The sequence below is a fragment of the Rhineura floridana genome, chromosome 6 (genome assembly GCF_030035675.1).
Source record: "Rhineura floridana isolate rRhiFlo1 chromosome 6, rRhiFlo1.hap2, whole genome shotgun sequence".
Lineage (NCBI taxonomy): Eukaryota > Metazoa > Chordata > Lepidosauria > Squamata > Rhineuridae > Rhineura > Rhineura floridana.
The window spans coordinates 124,704,508-124,729,637 of NC_084485.1; the positions used below are offsets into that span (position 1 = coordinate 124,704,508).

General features: G+C 41.2%; 1 protein-coding gene across 4 annotated transcripts in view; it reads left to right on the forward strand.

Moving 5' to 3' along the window:
- DPYD (dihydropyrimidine dehydrogenase) overlaps nt 1–25,130 on the forward strand; it is an 829,935-nt gene that overhangs the window by 675,968 nt on the left and 128,837 nt on the right. For 3 of the 4 annotated variants that reach the window (XM_061633709.1, XM_061633708.1, XM_061633707.1), the window contains one exon: nt 16,191–16,333. In XM_061633709.1, coding sequence (XP_061489693.1) covers nt 16,191–16,333 — 143 coding nt within the window. Of the gene's footprint in view, nt 1–16,190; nt 16,334–19,270; nt 19,366–25,130 lie in introns of those variants that run through there. The other variant, XM_061633710.1, reaches the window with a different exon arrangement.

A 25,130-nucleotide genomic window follows, 5' to 3' on the forward strand; every position in this document is an offset into this window, starting at 1 on the left:
GGCCAAGTTTGCTGATGACACTAAATTGTTCAGGGTTGTTAAAACAAAAAGGGATTGCGAAGAGCTCCAAAAAGACCTCTCCAAACTGAGTGAATGGGCAGAAAAATGGCAAATGCAATTCAATATAAACAAGTGTAAAATTATGCATATTGGAGCAAAAAATCTGAATTTCACATATACGCTCATGGGGTCTGAACTGGCGGTGACCGACCAGGAGAGAGACCTCGGGGTTGTAGTGGACAGCACGATGAAAATGTCGACCCAGTGTGCGGCAGCTGTGAAAAAGGCAAATTCCATGCTAGTGATAATTAGGAAAGGTATTGAAAATAAAACAGCCGATATCATAATGCCGTTGTATAAATCTATGGTGCGGCCGCATTTGGAATACTGTGTACAGTTCTGGTCGCCTCATCTCAAAAAGGATATTCTAGAGTTGGAAAAGGTTCAGAAGAGGGCAACCAGAATGATCAAGGGGATGGAGCGACTCCCTTACGAGGAAAGGTTGCAGCATTTGGGGCTTTTTAGTTTAGAGAAAAGGCGCGTCAGAGGAGACATGATAGAAGTGTATAAAATTATGCATGGCATTGAGAAAGTGGATAGAGAAAAGTTCTTCTCCCTCTCTCATAATACTAGAACTCGTGGACATTCAAAGAAGCTGAATGTTGGAAGATTCAGGACAGACAAAAGGAAGTACTTCTTTACTCAGCACATAGTTAAACTATGGAATTTGCTCCCACAAGATGCAGTAATGGCCACCAGCTTGGATGGCTTTAAAAGAAGATTAGACAAATTCATGGAGGACAGGGCTATCAATGGCTACTAGCTGTGATGGCTGTGCTCTGCCACCCTAGTCAGAGGCAGCATGCTTCTGAAAACCAGTTGCTGGAAGCCTCAGGAGGGGAGAGTGTTCTTGCACTTGGGTCCTGCTTGCGGGCTTCCCCCAGGCACCTGGTTGGCCACTGTGAGAACAGGATGCTGGACTAGATGGGCCACTGGCCTGATCCAGCAGGCTCTTCTTATGTTCTTATGTTCCTCCTCCTTTCCACAATTCTCTCTTTCCCTCCCTTTTGAAGTCAGCTAGTGTAGATAATTAAGCTTTCCTATCCACTTGTACTTTCTCAGTAAAATGAGTTTATTTTAAGATAAACACCACTCTCTTTCACATTCTTTTTGTATCTCCAATGAACTCTGCTGCATAAAGCAACTGTCTTCACTTTTGTCATTTATGTAACAGAAACTATGGGTTCAAACATTTTTTGCTGGTTTCCTGACAGTAGAGTGAATCCTCATTTTGGCTAACAATAATCTTACTTTGAAGACCATTATTATCAGCCATGGGCAATCCACATCTTACAAGCCTGTGCTCCTTTTGTGCAGCTACATAAAGCAAGGAGGCGATGCTGGAAGAACAGAATGCCATGGCCTTCCAGACCAGGGAATATAATTTCTACTGTTGTTATGGTGGATAGTTATTCACTTTGTTCAGTGAGGAGAGGCTAAAAGAACTGGGCATGTTTAGCCTTGAGGAGAAAAGACTGAGGGGAGATATGATAGCACTCTTCAAGTATTTGAAAGGTTGTCACATAGGAGGGCTAGGATCTCTTCTTGATCATCCCAGAGTGCAGGACATAGAATAATGGGCTCAAGTTGCAGGAAGCCAGATTTCGACTGAACATCAGGAAAAACTTCCTAACTGTTAGAGCCACACGACAATGGAACTAATTATTTAGAGAAGTAGTGGTCTCTCTGACACTGGAGGCATTCAAGAGGCAGCTAGACAGCCATCTGTCAGGTATGCTTTGATTTAGATTCCTGCATTGAGCAGGGGGTTGGACTTGATGGCCTTACAGGACCCTTCCAACTCTATGATTTTATGATTCTAATTTAATGGTAAAATTGCTAATAGCTATGGGTTTTGCAACAACTAGAGAGCAGGAAAATGAGTGATCTGTGAAAGGATATATAAATTGTGGGATACAGCAGTACTGGGGGATATACGCACATGTAATAAGGTAGACAGAAGTTAGATGCATTTTCTGTGACATGGAGGTTTTCTGGATTAAGAATGTAAGAGCTCTGCTAGCCCATAGTCAAAGTTTGCCTAGTCCAATATCCTCTTTCCAGCAATGGCCAGCTACATGCCATCAGGAAGCTCACAAGCAGGGCATCAGCCCTACACTATTGTGTGTTCCCTGTGTTTGCTATTTTCAGAGGAGGACTGCCTGGTAACAAGGAGATTACTGGGAAATTCATTATGAGAATACTGCTGTATTATGATACTGACTTTCTAAAAAAGTAAAAGGAAGCAAGCACATTTTTAAAAAGCACACGTGATAGAGGTGCATTCTGTGGCATAATGTGGCCTAATTAATACAAATATCATTACACCGTCTTTATGTTCATCCTGTTCTAGATGGGGTTACACTCCCCTTGAAGGAACAGGTTCATAGTTTGGGGGTCCTTTTTGACCCTTCCTTGTCGCTTGAGGCTCAAGTGGCCTCGGTGGCACGGAATGCGTTTTACCATCTTCGCTTAGTAGCCCAACTACGCCCCTATCTGGACAGTGACGATCTCGCCTCAGTTGTTCACGCTCTGGTAACTTCTAGACTGGACTACTGTAATGCGCTGTATGTAGGGCTGCCCTTGAAGACCGTTCGGAAACTTCAGCTAGTGCAAAATGCGGCAGCCAGGTTGTTGACGAGGACCCGCTGGTCTGTGCATATAACACCTATCCTGGCCTGCCTGCACTGGCTGCCTATTTGTTTCCGAGCCAGATTCAAGGTGCTGGTTTTGACCTATAAAGCCTTATATGGTGTGGGACCACAATACCTTGTGGAACGCCTCTCCCGATATGAACCTACCCGTTCACTTCGTTCAGTATCCAAGGCCCTCCTCCGGGTACCAACTCATCAGGATGCCCATAGGATTGTTATTAGATCTAGGGCCTTTTCTGTGGTGGCCCCCGAACTGTGGAACAGCCTACCTGAGGAGATACGCCTGGCGCCTTCGGTACTTTCTTTTAGGCGCCAGGTTAAGACCTGGCTATACTCCCAGGCATTTTAATGTTCAATGTGTTTCATTTAATGTTTTTCGTTTAACTTGTTGCTGATTTTATTGTAATTTTATTGTAATCTTGTATTTTAATCTTGTTTTGTTCACCGCCCAGACAGCTACTCGCTATGGGCGGTTTAAAAAATGAAATAAAATAAATAAAAAATAAATAATACAAACTGTTTAACTATACTAGGCATATTTAGGGGCTCTCAGCTATTAGATTTTGATGTGCAGGTGTTTAAGTTCTAAAACATTTGGCAAGGTTTAGAGACTATTATTTCAATTTTATGATGCTTGGTTTCTCACATGTAAAACTAGGTGTATTATATGGTGACCTTCTGAATGATTTCTGCTATGGCAAATCAAAGCATTCAGTTTAAAATTGAGTCAATTTGCACTTTAAAGGACTGGCCCTATGCAGTGGGACAATGGACTTTTCCTGTTTGGTAGCTAAATGCATGGAGGCCGTTGTGAGTTATTCTTAGAGGTGGGAAATATCTTCAGTGTTCTCTTATTTTCCAAAGTGATCAGTTAGCTTAGAGGATTCATCCTTAACCAAGAGTGGCACTAGAATACTTTAGTAAAACATATACTGAAGACCTTTTCTGTAATTGAACAAATATGCTTTTCTAATTCATCTTAAGTATATTAAAAGAAAGAAATATCCCAGTGGGTTTGATCATGGAAGATGTACAAATACATTTTTGGGAGATGATCTCCAACTACTGCTTGGCTCCATCTCAGGATGAACTTGTTTGGCAGCCTTTCATGAATATTACACCACAATGGGGACCCATAGTCCTATGGTGATTCAGGATCCTCTTTGCAGAAATGAATCATGTTAGTTTCTGTCGAGTGCAACAAATTACAAAGTGCACTGAAACATACTGGGAAGAAGTTGTTCTTGCCTTTTTTGCCTGTTCTGTATATCTTGGTGCTCTTGGCTAATCTTCTGTGATGTCAGTGGGGGCTAGGCAGCCTGAGTTCTATGGGTGAGGAAAGAAATGCTAGAATTAGAATTCCAAGGTTTTGTGTTAGTACCACATAAATATTACCTGCATGGCAAGAGTCTTGGAATAATACCTTGTAGGTGCAAATTAGAGGTGAAATCTTACACCTGCATACATGGGACCAATTCCCATAATAGAGCCTGCTCAGTGGTCACACCTTATCCCTTAAGGTTGGATGGCTCATGGAGGCTTTTTAAAAATAAATAAATCCCAGAAGGCTTTGTCAGGCTGAGCTGATTTTATCAGGAAGCTGTGTTGATTTTTTTAAAAAAAACCATAGTGCCTACCTAACTCTGTTGCATTTGCTGATATCGTTGTTACACTTTTAATCTATGGTTGTTATATTGTTTTTTTGTTCTGCTTTTATGTTGTGATTTTAATTGTTGTAAACTGCCTTGCGTAATGCATATGCATTAGAAAGAATGGGTATACATTTCTATACAATTGAATAAAACTGAATACCTTGGAGCTTAACTTCTGAATAAACACATACAGGATTGTCCTGTGAATTATCAATACACAGCATTTTACAGGTTCAGTTTAAAATATTTTTGCATTGTGCAGTATTGAGGGTGGACGGGAATCTGACACCAGCACACTAGGATTTTAGCTTAGGCTGCAATCCCAATCCTATGTAAACACCAGACATAATTAGGATTTTGTGGTTAGTCATTTTTCTGCCACTAAACTATAATCCCAAACATGATGCTTTGCAGTAAGAAAGTGCAAGTGCGACCAGTTAGGCTTTAGAGGGACTTTTTGTGTTCCTCCCAGTCTCATTTAGATTGATTTTGCTAAGTTAAGTGCAAATATCAAGCCATCAATTAATGCCCAATGGGAGTTCTGTGCTGTCTCATTTTTACCTTTATGATCATCTGTTTTACTATGATCTTTACTTATGCTATTTAAGGTGGTCTTACAAAAATCTTCACCTTTGGTCAAACATTGGTCAGTGCTCTTAAAGAACACTAGAGTGACAATAATTCCACTCTCCATCACCACCCTTGCAGATGGGAGGTAAGAGACTAATTACACTTCATATTTTTCCTCTTTGGCTTCAGTCACTATTCCGCCTCTTTGAAGCATAATTTCACTGCACTGTCATACCCATACCCAAAGTGGGGGGGGGGGAATCAGCATTCTTAGTCATGGGTGGTTCTCTGTCCCTTGAAGACATGTGTTGTTCATGGGGTACCTGCAGCTTGAATATTGCTTCTGGAGCAAGTGTTGACAGGGTGCAAGTTTAGTGTTGAAAATGGAAGAAATGCCAGAGTAGGTGAATAATGAAGAGGAATCTGTGCTGAAGCAGCTGAAGGTGGCACAACCCTAGAGGATAATTCATATGCTGAATCAGGAGCAGATGTCAATAGAGACAGCTTGTCTGAGTATTTGGATGCTGATTCAGTAGCAACTAGCATTGATGGGATAGGCTTGTCAGACATCCTGTTTGTAAAGACCACAACGTTGACTGTAAAAATGGTGGGCTGTTAGAGGGAGGTGACATTTTGCTAGAGGCAATAAGCATAGAAGAAACATCTTTCAAAAACTGACAACACAACAGATTTTTCTGTTTCATTGAAAAAATATAGCAGCAAACAGATTCCAGTTTTTTTAAAAAAAATCCAGTGCAATATTCTCTAAATACTTGAGACACCTTAGTGGGGTTGTATTGCTTGCTCACTGTGCCAAAATGGCACAGCAAAGCTTTTGAAAAGCATAGTGGGTGGAGCCTGGGAGCCACTTGTTTGATGAAAGATCCTCTGCCAAGTAGCCATTGTATGTTTTACTGTGAAGCATTGTTGTATACATATCTGCTGTGACTTAACTTTGGAGGTTCACAAACGGAATCAAGGTATCTGTAAATAAATGCAGAATATGTCCATCTGGATACACCAAACAATCTATCTGTTTTGGACAGTAAAAAACAAAAACCAAGCAAACAAAACACCATCTGATCCATGGCTATAGACTGCCTTTGTCTCACCCCATCTTCAAGTTCATGGGGAGCTTGGTCTAACAAGTGTACTCTTACAGCTGCAGCATTGGCGGACTGGAGAAGACCTGCCCTGGGAGTGAGTATTTGAGCATTTGGGTGCTTGCTTGCTGCTCTGGCTTTCTGGCTCTAGACGGCTGAGGTACCTGGTGAGTGCTGCAAGGACTGGGACCCCCTGCCTGACCCTGACTCCAGAAAGAGGTTGCAGTCAATCTTGAAGCCTCTTGCATCAGCTCCTGACTAGATCAGGGGGCATAAAAACCTGGCTGCCACTGTCGCCAGGGTTGCCACCGAAAGGGTGCTACCCACTTCTATTTTTTTAACCAATCTAGAGGAGATTTAGAGTGAGAGTCTGTAACTAGTAGAAGGCTGGCCCTCCCTAGGGGAGTATATGTGCCTGCAGTCAGTCTCTGCTGCACCGAGGTGATATATGGTGCTGTAAAACTATTAGCCAGCAGCTGCCTAAGCAGGGGCTTTGTTGTAAAGCGGATAAGCAAGGGAGAGGGTCAAGGGGTCTCAATGCAGGTCATCTTCCAAAACACAGTTAACAAAGCAAGGTTCGATATTCTAACAAAGTAATCCGGGTTTCAAGTCATAGCTGGCAAGGGTCTTGTTGTTGCTTCCAGCAAAGGGCAAAGGGCATCTTGCTGCCTTTTAAGCTCCCCTCCCTGATTCAGGTGATGGCAATCAGCCCTCTGACTCCCAGGAGCTTGTAGCCTTAAGCGTTGCTGTGCTACTCGCAGGCTTCTTCACTCTTCAGGGAGTGGAGGGGCCTCCTGTTCACTCACTGAGTCTGACTGATGGGCTCTAGCTGTATCCTGAACTTGTTCCAGTGGCAGGAGCTCTGGAGCTGCTTTTTGGATGAGTCTGCTTGTTCCCTCTCCTCGATCTGCTGTGCCAATCCCCTGCTCCTCCTTGTCCTCTGAGGACTCATCCAATGGAGGCATAACACCCTATGTGAAATATATTGAGTGGGTTTGACTTTCCCAATTCTCTCAGAGGCCTACTGGGATAACTGGTTCAGGTAGGTTTTGTTGATGGGCTCTTGTTCTCTTGGGTCCATATCAGGTGTTTAGGAGGAGTCTTAGTAAGGTGGGACATGGGTGATGCCACCCCAAGTTCAGTGATCATGGGTAGAGGGAAGTATAGCCATGGGGAGGTGGTGAACTACCACAGAAGATGAAGGCAAGGCTATCTACTCCTTCTTCCCCGCTTCCACTCCTCCCATGGGCAGGTTCCTTGTTGCTCATCTACTCTGCCTACTGGCCTGTGCATGCTGTTGTTTAGTGCCAGATTGGTATACAATAAGACTGTACTCATCCATGATTTGGTGTGCATTACCGAGACCTGGGTGTGTGAGCTGGGAGGAGCTGATCTGACTCAGCTTCGCCCATCTGGATACTTGGTGCAACACCAGCACAGGCTGCAGGGACAGGGGGGAGGAGTTACTGTGGTCTATAGAGCTTCCATCTCTGTCACCAGGAAACCACTCTGTCTTGAAGCTGGCTGTGTTGCCCTGCACTTGGTGTCAAGCCAAGGAGACAGTAAACTAGGATTGTTGCTGGTGTACTATTCCTCCTGCTGCCCAGCAGCTTCTCTGACTAAGCTGGTGGAGGCTGTCTTTGCTGTGGTATTGGAGGTGCCCAGAATGATAGTGCTGGGTAAGTTCAATGTCCATGTTGAAGCTGCCTCTAGTGTTCCAGCTCAGGACTTCATGGTTTCTATGATGACCATGTGGCTGTCTCAAGTTGTCACCGGCCGAACACATAGGGCAGGGCACACCCTCTACTTGTTTTTTTCTCCAGATGAGGAAGGGGTAGTCTGGAGATAGAGGGGGTGGATGTCACTCCATTGTCATGGTCAGTCCACTTCCTGGTGAAGTTTGACTTACAGCTCCAATCCTCCCCTGCAGGAGTGGTGGAAAGATTAAGATGGTCTGCCCCTAGAGACTAATGGAATCCAATGGATTGCTGGATGTCCTGGGAGAATTCCCAGTAGATAGAGCAGGTAACCCTGCTGAAGTCCTTGTCATGCTGTGGAACAGCAAGGCACATAGGGCTCTTAACACAGTTGCCCCTATGTGCTCTCTCTGGTGTTCTGGAGCCCGGTTTGCACCTTGGTACACTAGTGAACTAAGGACATTGAAGCATGCTGGACAATGGCTAGAGTGCAAGTGGTAAAAAGATGTGTTGTGAGGCTGATCAGGCATGAGTAAAACATCGTAACTGTGACTACTGTGTGGCAGTGAGGGCAATGAAGAAGTCCCACTTCTCTGCCACCATTGCATCCTGAAATAGCCGTCCAGTGAAGCTTTTCCATGTTGTCAGGGGGCTGTTGACATCAGCTCCAGGAAATTGAGTTTTATACCCTTTGGAGGCCCACTCTGAATTGTTTGCAAGGCACTTTGAGGGTAAAGTTGCTTGCCTCCATAGCAATCTTGATGCCCATCCACATCTACTGTAGTCTGCAGTGAGGTGTCCAGTGCAACGTCTGCTGCAACTTCTTGGGATCAGTTTCAGTTTATGCGGCCTGATGACATGGACAGGGTGCTTGTGAGAAAGCTTGCCGAGGGGGTTCGACCACGTGGATCCAGGCTGTGGTCAGCACATTGTTGTGGGAGGGAGTGGTTCCAGCCACCCTTAAAGAGGCAGTGATCCAACCACTCCTGAAAAAGCCCACGCTGGACTCATTGGTTTGTGACAACTACCACCCGGTCGCAAATACTGGGATAGCCTGACTGCTATTGTCCATGCACTGGTAACCTCCAGGCTGGATTACTGTCATGCATTATTTGTGGGGCTGCCCTTGAGGTTGGTCTGGAAGCTGCAGTTAGTACAAAATGCGATGGCGCGACTGCTCACCGGGGCAGGGTATCGCCTGTCACCCTGCTGCTGAAAGAATTGCACTGGCTGCCTATTAGCTACTCAGCTAAATTCAAGGTTCTAGTTTTGATGTCCAAACCCTATACACCTTGGGACCAGGAAACCTGAAAGATCATCTTACCCCATATATACCCAGTCAGTCACTGTGCTCTGCAGGTGAGGGTCTCCTGCAGATACTATCTTATCAGAAGGTCCATTCTGCACAAAATAAGAAGTGGACCTTTAGTGTAGTGGCACCTACCCTTTGGAATTCTGTCCCCTTAAATATTAGTCAGGCACCATCTCTGTTATCTTTTTGGCACCTACCGAAGACCTTCTTCTTTCAACAAGCCTTTTAAGTTAGGGTTGCCAGGTTCTAGGCCTGAGACTGATCCTGTATCTTTAGGAGAAGAGAAAGTCAGCCAAGTGCAGCTGTTCTTGCAAAGCTGTAATGAGAAAAACCACAAGGTAGAATTCTCCGTTCTCCCTGCACAACTTTTAAAGATACAGAAGACCTCTTGGAGGCTGGGCCTGGCAACCAAGAGGTCTTCTGTATCTTTAAAAGTTGTGCAGGGGGAAGGAAGAATTCTACCTTGTGGTTTCTCCCATCACAGAGTTGCAAGAACACCTGCACTTGGCTGACTTTCTCTTCTCCTAAAGATACAGGATCAGTCTCAGGCCAAGAACCTGGTAACCCTATTTTAAGTAGAGATCTTATCCCAGTCTGCATCTGTGTTGGAATTACTTTTAAAGTTCTTTTTAAAGCTTTTTTAAAAAAGATGTTTTAATATGTTTGTAAGGATGTTTTGTTGTAATATACTATAAAGTCTGTTTTTATGATGTTTTAGAGTGTTTTTAGTAGTTTTGTTTGCTGCCCTGGGCTCCTACTGGGAGGAAGGGCAGGATATAAATCTAATAAAATAAAAAATAAGGTATTTGCTTTATTGTGTCAGTTACCTTTACATATAACTATTCTTGCTATGGGTGTGCTGTTGGAACAGGCAAACTTGCATGTTCCCTTGTAAAGGGGAGATGTTCCCTTTAAGGGATATTTGGGAAATATCCCATGTACCTGTTTACCATGATATAACTTCCTAATGGGTGGGGTTAGTTACCTGGTTTCCTCCTCCTTTGTTCTGGGGATTCCTGCATAATCTCCATTACTGAGCTTTTTACCTCTGGGAGAGGCCACATGGCAGATGCTCTTCTGAGAGCATCACTACAAAAGACTAAAATGGACTAAGACTTCTATTTTTCTTTCATCTAAGCTAGAGCCTATGTTTCCTGTACATATGAAAGGGTGTGAGTAAACATTATCTTTTTACCTAAAAAGGTTGTGTCTGCTGTTATTTGTGCCTAAGGAAAGGTGGGCTGGTTTATATTCTCACTCTACTGCTTGTGTTTATATCTCTGCTAAGAAATAGGACCACAAAACTATTTCCTATTTCATTTTATATTTTTTAAAATATCAAACGTGCAGTGGTTATTTAGAGCCAGCAGTAGCATAAATGCAGATAAGATGAAACCCATTGTGATGTAGCACCAACAATGTAGATCTTGGACAAGGTGACCCAGGTTCAAATCCCCATTCAGCCATGAATTTCACTTGGTGACTTTTCTCATGTTACTTGGCCTTTTCACATATAACTCTAAACTATGGTTAGCATGAGCCAGCACAAGCTTCATCTTCACATACTCTTCCCCAACCCCAGAGATCAGAACCTTTCACTGGTGCTTGTAAGTTTCCTCATGATGTCAGAACTCAGTACCTTAAAGTTTTTTATACAGCCACGATAATTCTGATGCTTCCCATAAGCTCATTTCAAAACAAAACCTTACAAAATGTATAGTCCTGAACTCAGAAACGCTTGTTTAACAACCCTCTCAATTTTCATGGCGATACACAAAACAGTCAGAGAGAATAGAGAGTTCAAAGTCTAAAAAGAGAAAGAAAAACCCCCAGAGCCGTTTTGGAATTTTTTCTCTCAGAGTTCTCATAATATGTTGAAATTCATTAAAAAAATCAGCCATGTTCACAGAGTACCTGTAATCCTAATACTGACCTTGCCCCATACTCTGACCTTCATCTTTGGCAGTTTAAAAGTTAAAAAAATGCCTGGCTGATTTTTAATTAATTTAAGAAATTTTGGCTGGAACCCTATGATAACGTCGGGCATGCTCAGTAAGAACCAACTGTCAGTGTTCTAAAAGCCAGACTCACAGTTGCTGGGCTTGCCTAATCAGGGGGCCACACCCACACCAGACTTTGATTTCACTTGAGACAGTAATGGCTTCCCTCAGAGAATCCTGGGAAGTGTGGTTTGTGAAGGGTGCTGAGAGGAGTCTCTTATTGCACTGATAGAGCTCCAATGGCCAGACTGGTTTAACAGTCAGCCACTCTGATTGAAGCTCTGTGAGGGGAACAGGGCGTCTCCTAGCAACTCTCAGCACATTTTACTAATTACACTTCCCAGGATTCTTTGGGAGAAGCCATGACTGTCCAAAGTGAAATAAAGGCCTGGTGTGGATGTGGCCAGGGACAGTTTTGGTTTAGATTTGGGTGGGAGGATACATGTGCCTGCTGTAGAATAAAAAGGTGAGGGTCAGTGTTGGACTAGGACCTGGGAGACCAGGTTTTGAATCCCCACACAGCCATGAAGCTGACTGGGTGACCTTGGGCCAGTCACTGCCCCTCAGCCTCAGAGGAAGGCAATGGTAAAACCACCTCTGAATGCCATTTACCATGAAAACCATATTCAAAGGTTTGCAATAAGTCTGGTCGTCTTGAAGGCAGTCCATTTCCATTTTCAAACATGATTGCACAGAAATAAATCCCACTGAACTCAAAAAGTACGCAAATGATCAAACTACGGTTGCCAGGCCCAGCCTCCAAGAGGTCTTCTGTATCTTTATAAATTGTGCAGGGGGAAGGGAGAATTTCACCTTGTGGTTTTTCCCATTACAGTGTTGCAAGAAAACATGTAAATGGCTGAATTTTTTCTTCTTTTAAAAATGCAGAATCATTCTCAGGCTCTGAGCCTGGCAACCCTAGATCAAACCCACCCTCCCTTCTCCTTCCTCCTATCCCCTCCCTCTTTCCCCTTCCCTCCCCCTTCCTTTGTCCCTCCCTCCCTGTCCCCTTCCAATCCCCTCCTTCCCCTTCCAATCCCCTCCTTCCCCTTCCTCCCCCTCCCCTTCCTCCTCCCCATGGTCAGTTTTACCTATCTTAAGCATGATTGCATGGAAGTAAATACCATTGAACTCTGTAAGTATGAAAATGATCAAACCTGCCCTCCCCCTTCCTTTGCCCCCTCCAATACGCTCCTTCCTCTTCCCCCTCCCCTCCTACTATCCCATTGACCTCAGTAAGCATGCAAATGATCAGACCTGCTTTTCCCCTCCTTCCCCTCTCCTCTCCTTTCCTCCTCCCCCCTCTTTCTTATTCCTCCTCTCCTGCCCACTCCAGTCCTCCCTCCCTCCCCCCCGGTCAGTTTTACCTATCCAAAGCATGAGTGCATGGGAGTAAACCGCACTGAACTCAATAAACATGCAAATGATCAAACCTGTCATTCTCCTCCCCTCCCCCTTCTGCCTGCTCCCATCCCAGTCCTCCCCTCTGCCTTTCCTCCCCTCCCTCCTCCTCTTCCTCCTCCCCTCCCCATCCCCTGTGGTCAGTTTCACCTATCCTAAGAATGATTGCAGGGGAGTAAATCCCACTGAACTCAATAAGCATGCAAATGATCAATCCATTCTCAGCAAACTTGCACAGGATCCCATTTCTTACCTCTCGGGATTAAAAAGCAGGGAAATTCACTAATAGGCAAAAAACCTTGCGGTTTAAGAATGTACCTATAGCCCACAGCTATTTCTATCAACTTTTAAAAAGCAGGGAAATTGGGCAGCTATAGTGAATGCACCAGGGGAGCAGGAGACCTGACCTCCTCTCTGAGATATTGGACTGCCCTTGAAATTTGTCAAAATGCAAACACAATTTGGGTTGGTCTTTCACAGTCCAACCCACTTCCTGTGTAGCTTGGAAGGATTAGGTAACATGTGCCTCTGAGCATATGGTGAGTGGTGGCAACACCTTCAATCAGCCCAAATAATAGAAAGAAGACGTGCTGTGCTGATCTTGTTTTAGCAGAGAGGAAGCAACATTATTAAGACAGATGATATAGTTCAGATGGTCACTTTAAATGTGTCTGATTTACTTTGCAATTTTAGTGCAATTTCCTATAGGAAATCATTTTCTTTTGTTTCTATTTCTGTGAATATATGAAGTATAGGAACATTTTGTAAAATTTTCCCAAAAAATTCCAAACATAATTGTGGAATAATGGCACTGACTTCTGCAGAATAGTCTCCAGTAGACATCAGGAGTGTCTCAATTTGCACAAGATAAAACTGTGGAAGGTGAAATATATTCTAGCAAAATTCTAGGTGTGCTCTTTGTTTTTAATTGACCGTGCCCACCTTGCCTTAAATGAAGTGCTTTAAACATAGCAGGCTGAAAACATGCATCCTCTCTTTTCCAGCAGCTGGAGTCATTGCTGAAGTAGCAACATATTATAATCAGTCTGATTTTACATCAATCTGCAGTTTCAGATTCAACTGTTAATGCACCCAAAATAGAAATAGAACATAACCAACCATTTGAAATACAAAAGGCTGTCTTCACCATCATATGACATTAACCAATAAAAAGGTGTTGAAATTAATAAAAATAAATTTGACACAGATTTCTAGGATGAATACTGAGGGAAATAAAATTTTCTAGTTTAGATTCTCTGTAGAAACATTAGTAACACAGGAAAGAAGCAAAGTTAGAAGAACACCAACAAACATACAAAAATACAGTTCTCTATCTTTGGAGATGGCAGGTATTGCCACCACTCACCATATGCTCAGAGGCACATGTTACCAAATTTTTCAAAGCTACACAGGAGGTGGATTGGACTATGAAAGACCAACCCAAATTGTGTTTGCATTTTGACAACTTTGTAGGGCAGTCCAATATCTCAGAGAGGAGGTCAGGTCTCCTGCTCCCCTGCTGCATTCACTATAGCTGCCCAATTTCCCTGGTTTTTAAAGTTTGATAGAAATATTTGTGGGCTAGAGGTACATTCTTAAACCGCAAGATTTTTTGCCTGTTAGAGAATTTAAACTATGGTTAGTTCAAAGAACTGAGGATGGGATTTTCTGCAAGTTTTGATGTCGACTTTACTGGCACGTATTTTTTTTCTGATTTTCATCTCACTTATTAATCTTTATGAGAACAAGGTTTGTTTTTTTACTGGTCCCAGTAAAAAATATGAACATATTATATGTTTCCTATGATAACCAGCACAAAAATGGATGCACACTACAATGCATATAACTATGAAAATACTTATGTGTTAATACTTATAACATTATGTGGTAGATATATAGTACCACATGCAGCTTGACTCTTTTATATACAGTATACATAGAATCAGTGCTTTTTTGTGATGGAACTTATAGAACCAGCATGTGTTTTTTTGCTGCCCATGGCAACCATTTTCTGCTGACACACACAGCACTTTTATCAAGGTATATATACCTCATTTTATATGGTATCTCATTTATATATATATATAAAGTATTGCATATAATATAAATATATTTGGCTTATAATCTGGCATATAATTAGTTAGACTTTGTTTTTTTTGGGGGGGGGAGAAACCTTACAATGCATGAGCAGTTCAGACATAAGTGGACACTAAATGTGGTCCATTATGGGCAAAGCTTGATTGGGTCAGAACCACCAAAGTCTGTGTATAAATTGGTTTAAAATTAATTCCTCCTCCATCCCCACAAACAAGCCATGATTCCAGTTTGCTCAATATAACTGGTTATTTTAAAAGCAGAAACCGTTCCTTCCAATAATCCTCATACTGACTGAGGGGAGAGGAAGTACATGTAATGCCAAGGCTAAGCCAAAATTTGCCATTACATCTGAACCACTGTCTCTCAGTCTAATCTCCCTGAATTCTGACAGGCAGGGCTGGGGAATGTTTAGTTCTCCAGATGTAGTTGGGCTAGAACTCCCATTATCCCTGACCATTGGCCGTAGTGGCTGGGGCTGATGGGAGTTGGAGTCCAACAACAACTGGAGGGCATCAGGTTTCCCACCACTGCTGTAACAGTCATTTTGAGGCTAAAATAGCATGAAGGGAAAAATATACATCATCCCGAGCTCCTTGAAAGAAGGTAAGAAAAGGGTGAGAAATAAATATGGTACTGAGGTTTGATATTTTAATGGCACCTCGGTAGTGCCAGGAGTGGAAGTTTGCAGACTCCAGCAGGCAGAATTAATAGTCCTTCAAAGCAGCAGAGCCTGGGGGACAGCTACAAAGGAACCACAAGTGTGCACATTACAATCTCACATGCAATTCTACAGCAATCACAGTGAATGTGCAGTGTGTGAATGTGTGGTCAACAGTTTAAAGCATGTGTATTAAAGATGCTTTGCCATACTGTTTTTAGTGTTGCAATTTTTTCAAAGTGTTAACGATTTAAGTATATTTCTTATGTAGTGCACTGCTGTAAGCTCCTTTAGGAAGAAGGGCTGTATATAAATGAAAATTATATACTTAAATTATAAACATAGAGAGTTTTGTGATTAAACAATGTAAACATATTTCTAAACAACAACAACAATATAGAGATAAGCCCCAGCATCCGTAGGAGTGCAGGGGTGCAAACACCAGTCCTAGACCCTCCAACCTCAACCTTCCCATGTTGAGATGGTAAGTGTGTTCAGCTGAATGTGCTTACAGTCTTCTCTGCTATTTGGAACCCTGAATGCATTCCAATTCTGTTTCATGCTTTCCCAATATGGGAAGGTCAGGGTGGAGGATCTAGGGTGGCATCTTCCCCCTACATACTGTCCATAGATATAATTTAGGAACACCTGAAAAGGGCTAGAGAGAGAGAGAGAGAGACTGGGTTTTCCTGTAACAATTCACATGTCTGGCTTTTTCCTGAAAAGGATTCTGGCAATAGGGAGGTTTTCCTGGTCAGATTGGCGCCCCTGTGCAAGACTGTGAAAGGCTGTGCTGAGGAAGAGAGTCCTGTGGAGAGAAAGGGATGGTGGTGGGAGTGGCTAGACAGATAAAAGAGGTGGTTCCAAGCATAGAAAAGAACAAGGGCAGGTTGAAGAGCATGCAACTGGAGTGGGAGAAAGAGAGAGAGGAGCTAGGAGCGCCTGAGGCCCCCCCACTAATGCATACTCACTTTTCATTTGTACAGGAAATGCTATAAGACCCATTGCCCTTCGAGCAGTTTCTGCAATTGCCGGTGCTCTTCCAGGATTTCCTATCTTGGCAACAGGAGGCATTGACTCAGCTGAGAGTGGCCTGCAATTTCTTCATAGTGGTGCCTCTGTTTTACAGGTATTGTTTCTATTCTTGTAGCTTTAAAAAACACTAGTGTGTTTTATAATAAAAAGCTAGATTTCACCTTAAAGTGGGAAGAAGGATATGCCTGTGGTGGGTCCAAATATATTCCTTATTCTCATCTTCTTTTCTGGGACTGAATTATTATGAAAATGAACAAGTGGATGCCAGCATCAGCAATGACTAGGGATGCTGGGACTTGTAGTCCAGCAGCATCTGGAGGCCACCACATTGGTTACCTCTGCATAGCATATTTATTTGGGATGTTAATCATGGGCGGCTGAAAGGTTGCTGTGATTAAGAAGAATATTGTATTGTTGACATCACCATCATTGTTGAGGAACTTGTCTTTGAGATGGCTAGTGATGGAAATTGTGAACGATGGATACATTTGCATAATCCATTGGTGTATGATAAATCAAACCTCCAAGAGATTTGGAGTGCATTTCTTTGCTGAGTAAAACCTACAACTGGAAGAAGTGGGAGGCACAATACAATGCAGAGATGGATACTTCTCTAATCCAACAGCTGTTAATCTGGGACTCCAACAAAACACTGACACTCATATATCTTAACCCTTACCTGAGCATATGAACCTGAACACTACATAACATGCCAAACAACTGAATGTCAGGAAAAAAGGGGGGCACATGAGGGCAGAGGAAGGTAAGGTTGCTAGGAGGATGGGTGGGGATGGAATAAGAGACTGTACTTTTTATTGTAATAATGTGAAAACTCTAATATACTATACATACAAAGTGCCTCTACACAAATAATCTGCCTTTTCAAGTAGCAAAATTACATAACACAGTCTGTCCTGGATTGGACCATTTCAGAATGCACGCTGAGGATAATCTTTTTTAAAAAACGTAACATGTAAAAAAGCACCAAAACCAAATCCTCCTTGCATGTAGAAAACCTAGTTCATCAGGCATAAAGTGATGTTAGAATCTTTTATCCCTGATATGCTACTATCTACATTCTGGGTTTGTTTTTGTTTTTATATGGGAACAAAAGAGGTCACCATGCACAAAGCTATGGACCATTTTTGTACTCAGAATTTTCTCCATTAGGGCACTTTGTTTTGTCAGTAAATGAAAACACAATATTTTGCCCACCTGTAATATTGGGGGGGGGGAGGTTGCTTTGTTTTTTTTTAATTTTTAGGAATTATCATGATTAGTAGCTTTTTCAATCCATTTAATTTATATCCTTACTTCATTATTTTAAAAAGTTCAAGTCTAGGTTCTAGCACTCCATCAAGGATCAACTTCAAAACATATAGGGAGCTGTACATTGTCAACAGACAATTTTCCCATTTCACATAAATAGAATATTTTATTTTTCAAGCTAGCATGATTATTTCAATTAACTGATGATTTCCTGAGGACTGTGAGGACTGTGAGTTTCACCTATCCGATTGCAGGGGATTAAATCTCATTGAACTCAATAAGCATCTCATTTTTTACCTCCTGGATTAAAAAGCAGAGAAATTCACTAATATGCAAAAAACGTTGCAGTTTAAGAACGTACCTATAGCCAACAGATATTTCTATCAAACTTTAAAAAGCAGGGAAATTGGGCAGCTATATTGAATGCACCAGGGGAGTAAGAGACCTGACCTCCTGTCTGAAATGTTGTACTGCTCTACCATGTTATAAACGTGCAAACACAATTTGGGTTGGTCTTTCACAGTCCAATCCACTTCCTGTGTAGCTTGGAAGAATTAGGTAACATGTGTCTCTGAGCATATGGTGAGTGATGGCAACACCTGCAATCAGCCCAAATAACAGAAACAAGATGTGCTGTGCTGATCTTGTTTTAGCAGAGAGGAAGCAACAATATTAAGACAGTTGATATACTTCAGATAGTCACTTTAAATATGTTTGATTTACTTTGCAATTTTAGTGAAGTTTCCCATAGTAAATAATTTTCTTTTGCTTCTGTGAATATGTGAAGTACAGCAACACTTTGCAAAATTTACACTAAAAAAACTCCAAAAACAATTGTGGAATAATGGCACTGACTATTCTGCAGAATAGTCTCCAATGGACATGAGGAGTGTCTCAATTTGCACAAGAGAAATCAGTAGGAGGTGAAATGTATTCTAGCAAATTTCTAGGTGTGTTCTATGTTTTTAATTGACCATGCCCACCTTTCCTTAAGTGGAGTGGTTTAAGCATAGCAGGCTGAAAACAAGCATCTTGGGCAGGCCAAGTTTGTTTTTCCCAACAGCTGGATTAATTGCACCCTAAATAGAAATAGAACATAACCTCCAGCTTGAAACACAAAAGGCTGTCTTCACCATCATGTGACATTGACCAATAAAAAGGCTTTGAAATTAATAAAAATTAATTTGACACATTTCTAGAATGAATAATGAGTGAAATATAATTTCCCAGGTTAGATTCTCTGTAGAATCAGTAGTAACACGGGAAAGAAGCAAAGTTAGAAGAACACCAACAAACATACAAAAATGTAATTCTCCATCTTTGGAGATGGCAGGTGTTGCCACCACTCACCATATGCTCAGAGGCTCATGTTACCAAATTCTTCCAAGCTACACAGCAAGTGGATTGGACTGTGAAAGACCAACCCAAACTGTGTTTGCATTTTGACAAATGTGAAGGGCAGTACAATATCTCAGAGAGGTGGTCTCCGGCTCCCCTGGTACATTCACTATAGCTGCCCGATTTCCCTGCTTTTTAAAGTTTGATAGAAATATCTGTTGGGTATAGGTACATTCTTAAACTGCAAGGGTTTTTTTGCATATTAGTGAATAGAATTTTATAGCCATAGCGACATTTATAAATATTTTGTATAGTTATGTACTACAAGACTGTCTAAATAAAAATGGCTAATGCCTGAGCCTTCATTTCTGAACTTACTGTAAGCAAAGCTTTTCTTTTCTCCATTTTGCCTTCCTGACTCTAGAACAGAAAAGTATGATCAGCAGGGGAATGTTCCATTGATTTCATTTATGACTGCTAATTAGAACTGAACCTCAACCAAAGGAATATATAGCTTTCTACAATTTGTCACAGAGTCTCTGAAGATTTCCATTAAAATGTTATATTAACTGAAATATATTGCAGTGCTCCTTCCATTTGTACTCAACTTGCTTAAGGACTTTGACTTGACTTAAAAAATTGATGTCTTGGTTAGTTTATTAATGTATAGTTAGGCAAAAGTGAATAGGTTTGTTACTCCTTTTTCTTTCTTTTTTTTTGATGCTTGTCTCTAATGTTATATTTTAAAATGTAACCATGAAGACCCAAAGACGTTTACACAATGGGCTGGATCCAGACTCACTATGAGCAGGGCTGTGGAGTCGGAGTTGAAAGCAATTTTGGGTGGAGTCGGAGTCGGTAGAAATGTACCAACTCCGGCTTCAAAATAAATTTTGATTGACAATTTTTTTTAAAATATAAATTCAAAATGTCAAAGCAGCATCCCATGAAGTCAGCTGTAGTTGAGCATTTCACCATAACTCAAGATGGAAGACATTTTGTGTGTCAGTGTATGACACAGGACCCAGATGAAGACAAATGCTGTGATGCCAAGATCAGCGCATATTCAGGCAACGATAAAAATGCTCCTATGAGAGCTTCCAATTTAAAAAGACATTTACAGCCCTTTCCAGGGCTGTGGAGTTGGAAGCAATTTTGGGTGGAGTCGGAGTCGGACAGTAGAAAAATAGAGGAGTCGGAGTCGAAGGTTTGGCGTACCGACTCCGCAGCCCTCGCTATGAGTAGAGTTCTGCTCATGGGCTGCTCCCATGAGTGGATAAGGGAAATGATTTTTACTGATGTCTCCTTCCTCTTATAGTTGTGCCTTATGAAAAATTATTCTGGAGGAGTGAGGGACTCTCTGAAATAGTGGGGGGGCACAGGAAAAAGGGGCAATCAGTGAAAATTGACTCACTTTACCCACTTCATCCAACAGAAGTTCCCACTAAAGGAGAGTCACTTTCACTAATAGAAAGAACTCTTCTATTCAAAGACGGGCATATTTGGATCCAATCCAATATATCAACATTCTTGCCATCATTGAGTAACCACAACCAGCTTTAACATGGCTGGGAATCTGTGAACCAAGTCCAGATTTCTGTGTCATGTGTAGGGATGGGTTCTGTTGGCCGGTGCCAGCTCAACCTAACAGGCAATATCAATTCGAGTTCATTCTTTGTCTGCTAGCCTCTGCTTTTACCAATCTAGGTTTTTTTCCCCTCAGAGAAAAGATTGATATTAATACTAATAACTTTGAAAGGAAAATTATAGGAAATACTGATATTTTGAACTGAAATATATCACCAGGAACAGATGGCATACCAATAGAGTTGTTACAAGCTAATGAGACTGAATCTGTCCAAATTTTGACAAAATATGGAAAACTAAACAATGGCCCACAGACTGGAAGCTTTCAATATACATCCCAATTCCAAAGAATCAGAGAATCATAGAATAGTAGAGTTGGAAGGGGCCTATAAGGCCATCAAGTCAACCCCCTGCTCAATGCAGGAATCCAAATCAAAGCATTCCCGACAGATTGCTGTCTAGCTTCCTCTTGAATGCCTCCAGTGTCAGAGAGACCACTACTTCTCTAAGTAATTAGTTCCATTGTTGTGTGGCTCTAACAGTTAGGAAGTTTTTCCTGATGTTCAGTTGAAATCTGGCTTCCTGCAACTTGAGCCCATTATTCCATGTCCTGCACTCTGGGACGATCATGAAGAGATCCCGGCCCTCCTCTGTGTGGCAACCTTTCATGTACTTGAAGAGTGCTATCATATCTCCCCTCAGTCTTCTCTTCTCCAAGCTAAACATGCCCAGTTCTTTCAGTCTCACCTCATAGGGCTTTGTTTCCAGTCCTCTGATCATCCTTGTTGCCCTCCTCTGAACCTGTTCCAGTTTGTCTGCATCGTTCTTGAAGTGCGGAGACCAGAACTGGATGCAGTACTCAAGATGAGGCCTAACCAGTGCTGAATAGAGGGGAACTAATACTTCATGTGATTTGGAAACTATACTTCTGTAAATGCAGCCTAATATAGCATTTGCCTTTTTTTGCAGCCACATCACACTGTTGGCTCATGTTCAGCTTGTGATCAACGACAATTCGAAGATCCTTCTCACATGTTGTATTGCTGAGCCAAGTATTCCCCATCTTATAACTGTGCATTTGGTTTCTTTTTCCTAAGTGTAGAACTTTGCATTTATCCCTGTTGAATTTCATTCTGTTGTTTTCAGCCCAATGCTCCAGCCTATCAAGATCCCTTTGAATTATCTTTCTGTCTTCCACGGTATTAGCTATGCCCCCCAATTTTGTATCATCCGCAAATTTGATAAGCATGCGCTGTACCTCCTCATCCAAGTCGTTAATAAAAATGTTTAAGAGCACTGGGCCTAGGTACCCCAGTCGTTACTTCTGCCCAGTTTGAGAAGGAACCATTGATAAACACTCTTTGAGTACGATTCTGGAGCCAACTGTGGATCCACCTGATAGTTGTTCCATCCAGCCCACATTTAGCTAGCTTGCTAATCAGAATATCATGGGGCACTTTGTCAAAAGCTTTGCTGAATTCGATATATATTATGTCCACAACATTTCCACAGTATACAAGGGAGGTTACCCAATCAAAATACCACCAGGAGAAACCAGTAATGATTTGAAATGCATGCTAAAGTACTAAAATATATTACTAAAGTAATGACAACAGAAGATTTATGTAACTTTAAAGGTGACAACAAGGACATTGAATTTGTCAAGGATTATCAATCCCTTGGCGCGGTCATTAACCAAAATGGAGACAATAGTCAAGAAATCAGAAGAAGGCTAGGACTGGGGAGAGAAGCTATGAGAGAACTAGAAAAGATCCTCAAATACAAAGATGTATCACTGAACACTAAACTCAGGATCATTCAGACCATGGTATTCCCGATTTCTATGTATGGATGTGAAAGTTGGACAGTGAAAAAAGCGGATAAGAGAAAAATCAACTCGTTTGAAATGTGGTGTTGGAGGAGAGCTTTGCGGATACCATGGACTGCAAAAAAACCCAATAATTGGGTGTTAGAACAAATTAAACCAGAACTATCACTAGAAGCTAAAATGATGAAACTGAGGTTATCATACTTTGGACACATCATGAGAAGACATGATTCACTAGAAAAGGCAATAATGCTGGGAAAAACAGCAGGGAGTAGAAACAGGGGAGGGCCAAACAAGAGATGGATTGATTCTATAAAGGAAGCTACAGACCTGAACTTACAATATCTGAACAGGGTGGTTCATGACAGATGCTACTGGAGGTTGCTGATTCATAGGGTTGCCTTAAGTCGTAATCAACTTGAAGGCATATAAGAACAACAAATAGATAAATGAAATGAAATATTGATAAAATTATCATTCTTAATATCAATAGTTTAGAGGTGGATTTTTTAAAAAATCAGTACATAAAAATCTGATCTACAATAGAGAATAAGCAAATTAATGGAAAATTTGGTACCAAATCCAAATTGGGTGGAATTTTAGCACATCCCTAATCACATGATGGTGTTCCCAGTCATTTCCAAACTTTTCAAGTCCCAAGCCTTTCTTTAGAGGAGAGAAATGATGAGCAGAAAGGCTTGGCAGGAGGACTTCTGCAGAACCTAGACATCTACAAAAAACAAAGCTACACTGGCAAGCACACAGAAAATGTCTTCATGCATGTTCTGTTGAACCAATGGTTGTTTTCTGTAATTTCTGTTTGTTACAATGACATTACCATAGGGGAATTTACTGATATTAGGGGGATATAAACATGGAGGTCACTTCTCCAAAAGTTAAACATTTGCATGCCACGTTGTTTTAAAAGACAGAGAGTTAAATTCACGCTTAGTTTTCCCATGATACCAGTGGGATAATACAGGTGCTTAATTTTAGCTGGACTTTGGCTGAAAATCTTTATCGAACAGCCTCCTATATCACAACTTTTATAAGGACACAGATTCTTTCAATAACTTTTCCTCCACATAGTGACTAAGTCTTCTTCTCTGCAGGTAGTCTATCAATCATTGATGTTTGTGTATGCAAGGGGTTTCCCATTATGTTGCTATTTTAGCCATTAGTAAATGGCTAACATGGCTGAACCAAAAGACAGCCTTCTTCTTTTAAAAGCAAAAACACTAATTTTTATCTTTGGATTTTTTCAAATTCAAATACAAGGCAAAAATGGTTCTGCACATGGTCTTCGGTCTTAAATAAGAAATTATTTAGTGAGAATTGAAACTTCACAGTGAATAAAAGCCTAAGAGAATAGAGAACAGCATGATTCATTGTGGCTTGTCTTGTGGAAACAGATTCACCTCCATTGACTTGGAGTTTCTACGGGACCTGTTTCAACTTCAATAATTTATCTCTAGCTTTCTTTTTAGGGATCCCCTCCCTCTATATATGCCTTTTTTTCTGTCTTACATAACCAGGAGGTCAGCATCTGAACAAATACAAGTGCAGTTAATTTAAACAGTTTTAAATTGAACATTTTAATTAAAGAATTTGCTGTGGTGATGTAAGTGGAGAGTGAGACAAAACCTAACCTCTGACTTTTTTCTGAACATAGTTAATTCTTAGTTTTTTTCTAATTAGTGGGATATGATGGGTTTTGTGGGGATGGTTATTGCTTAAACATTTTAAAATCACCACTTGCTTTGCCATGTGCATATGAAAAAAGCCCAAAGGTAACAGTGTTAAAACACATTCAATTCCTGGTATATAAATCACTCCAAATCTACGATATTTATTTGATGAAAGGCAAATTAATCCTTAGATTTATTTATTTTTAACAAAGTGTAGCATTCCAGTGCAACATATGTTTTGCTTTTTAAAGTGAGCTCTTTTCCCTAAATCTTTGATTTGACAAATAAGGCTTTCATCTGTTTTCACATATCTCTTTTCTCTCACGTATGTGCTCTACCAAGTTACATCTTTCCCTTTGGTAGATTTTTTAAAAAAGGCTTTTGAGGCAGAGACATGCATTTTTAGAAGTCATCTCACTGTAGGAAATTAAAAATGGAGACAATTATAGAAAACTCCAGTTGAAAGAGAAAATGCATTATGGAAAATGCCATAAAAGCACAAAAAATATTAAAGTAAAAATCACTTCACAGCAGCCCGTATGATTCAATTGTAGATCAATAGTGTGTAGTTAATGCATTAGCAGTAGAGCATTAATTTGCAATTACCGCAGGTGATCTGATCCTCTATGTGGTGTCCATTGACATAAATGACCTTTTGTTGAAAAGGATTCTGCAGTCATTATTTCTAGCAGCTGTAACCGGAAAGGGAATAGAATGAAGGGGTTGCTTTCGACAGTGTGGACTTTTTATATAGCAGCAGCTCTTGAATATGGAACCTGGCCTGCTTTAGCTTTAGAATCCTTTGAAAGTTTAGCTGCTCAATTGGAAGAATGCATTTATCCTTTTGGACAGGATATCATAAGATGTGGTACAATGTGTATTCCTAGTGATGTTCCTTTCTCTGTTTTCCGTGGTGGATCTCTAATGTTCATTGAATGAAAACATGCTTCAGAAGTTTGTCATGGATGCTGCTGCTTTTCAGTAGTCTAAGTCCCTCATAATAATAAATAATATTGAACGTATAGGATCTTTGGATGTCTTAGCTTTTTCTAGGTCCCTTGCAAAGACAGTGTTAAAGGATGCTTATTCTTCAACACTGTTTCACAAAGGTACTAGAGGAAGAAAAAATCCCGTAATTCTTTTCTATAATGGGGAAAAAAATCTGTTGGTGAGAATGCCGT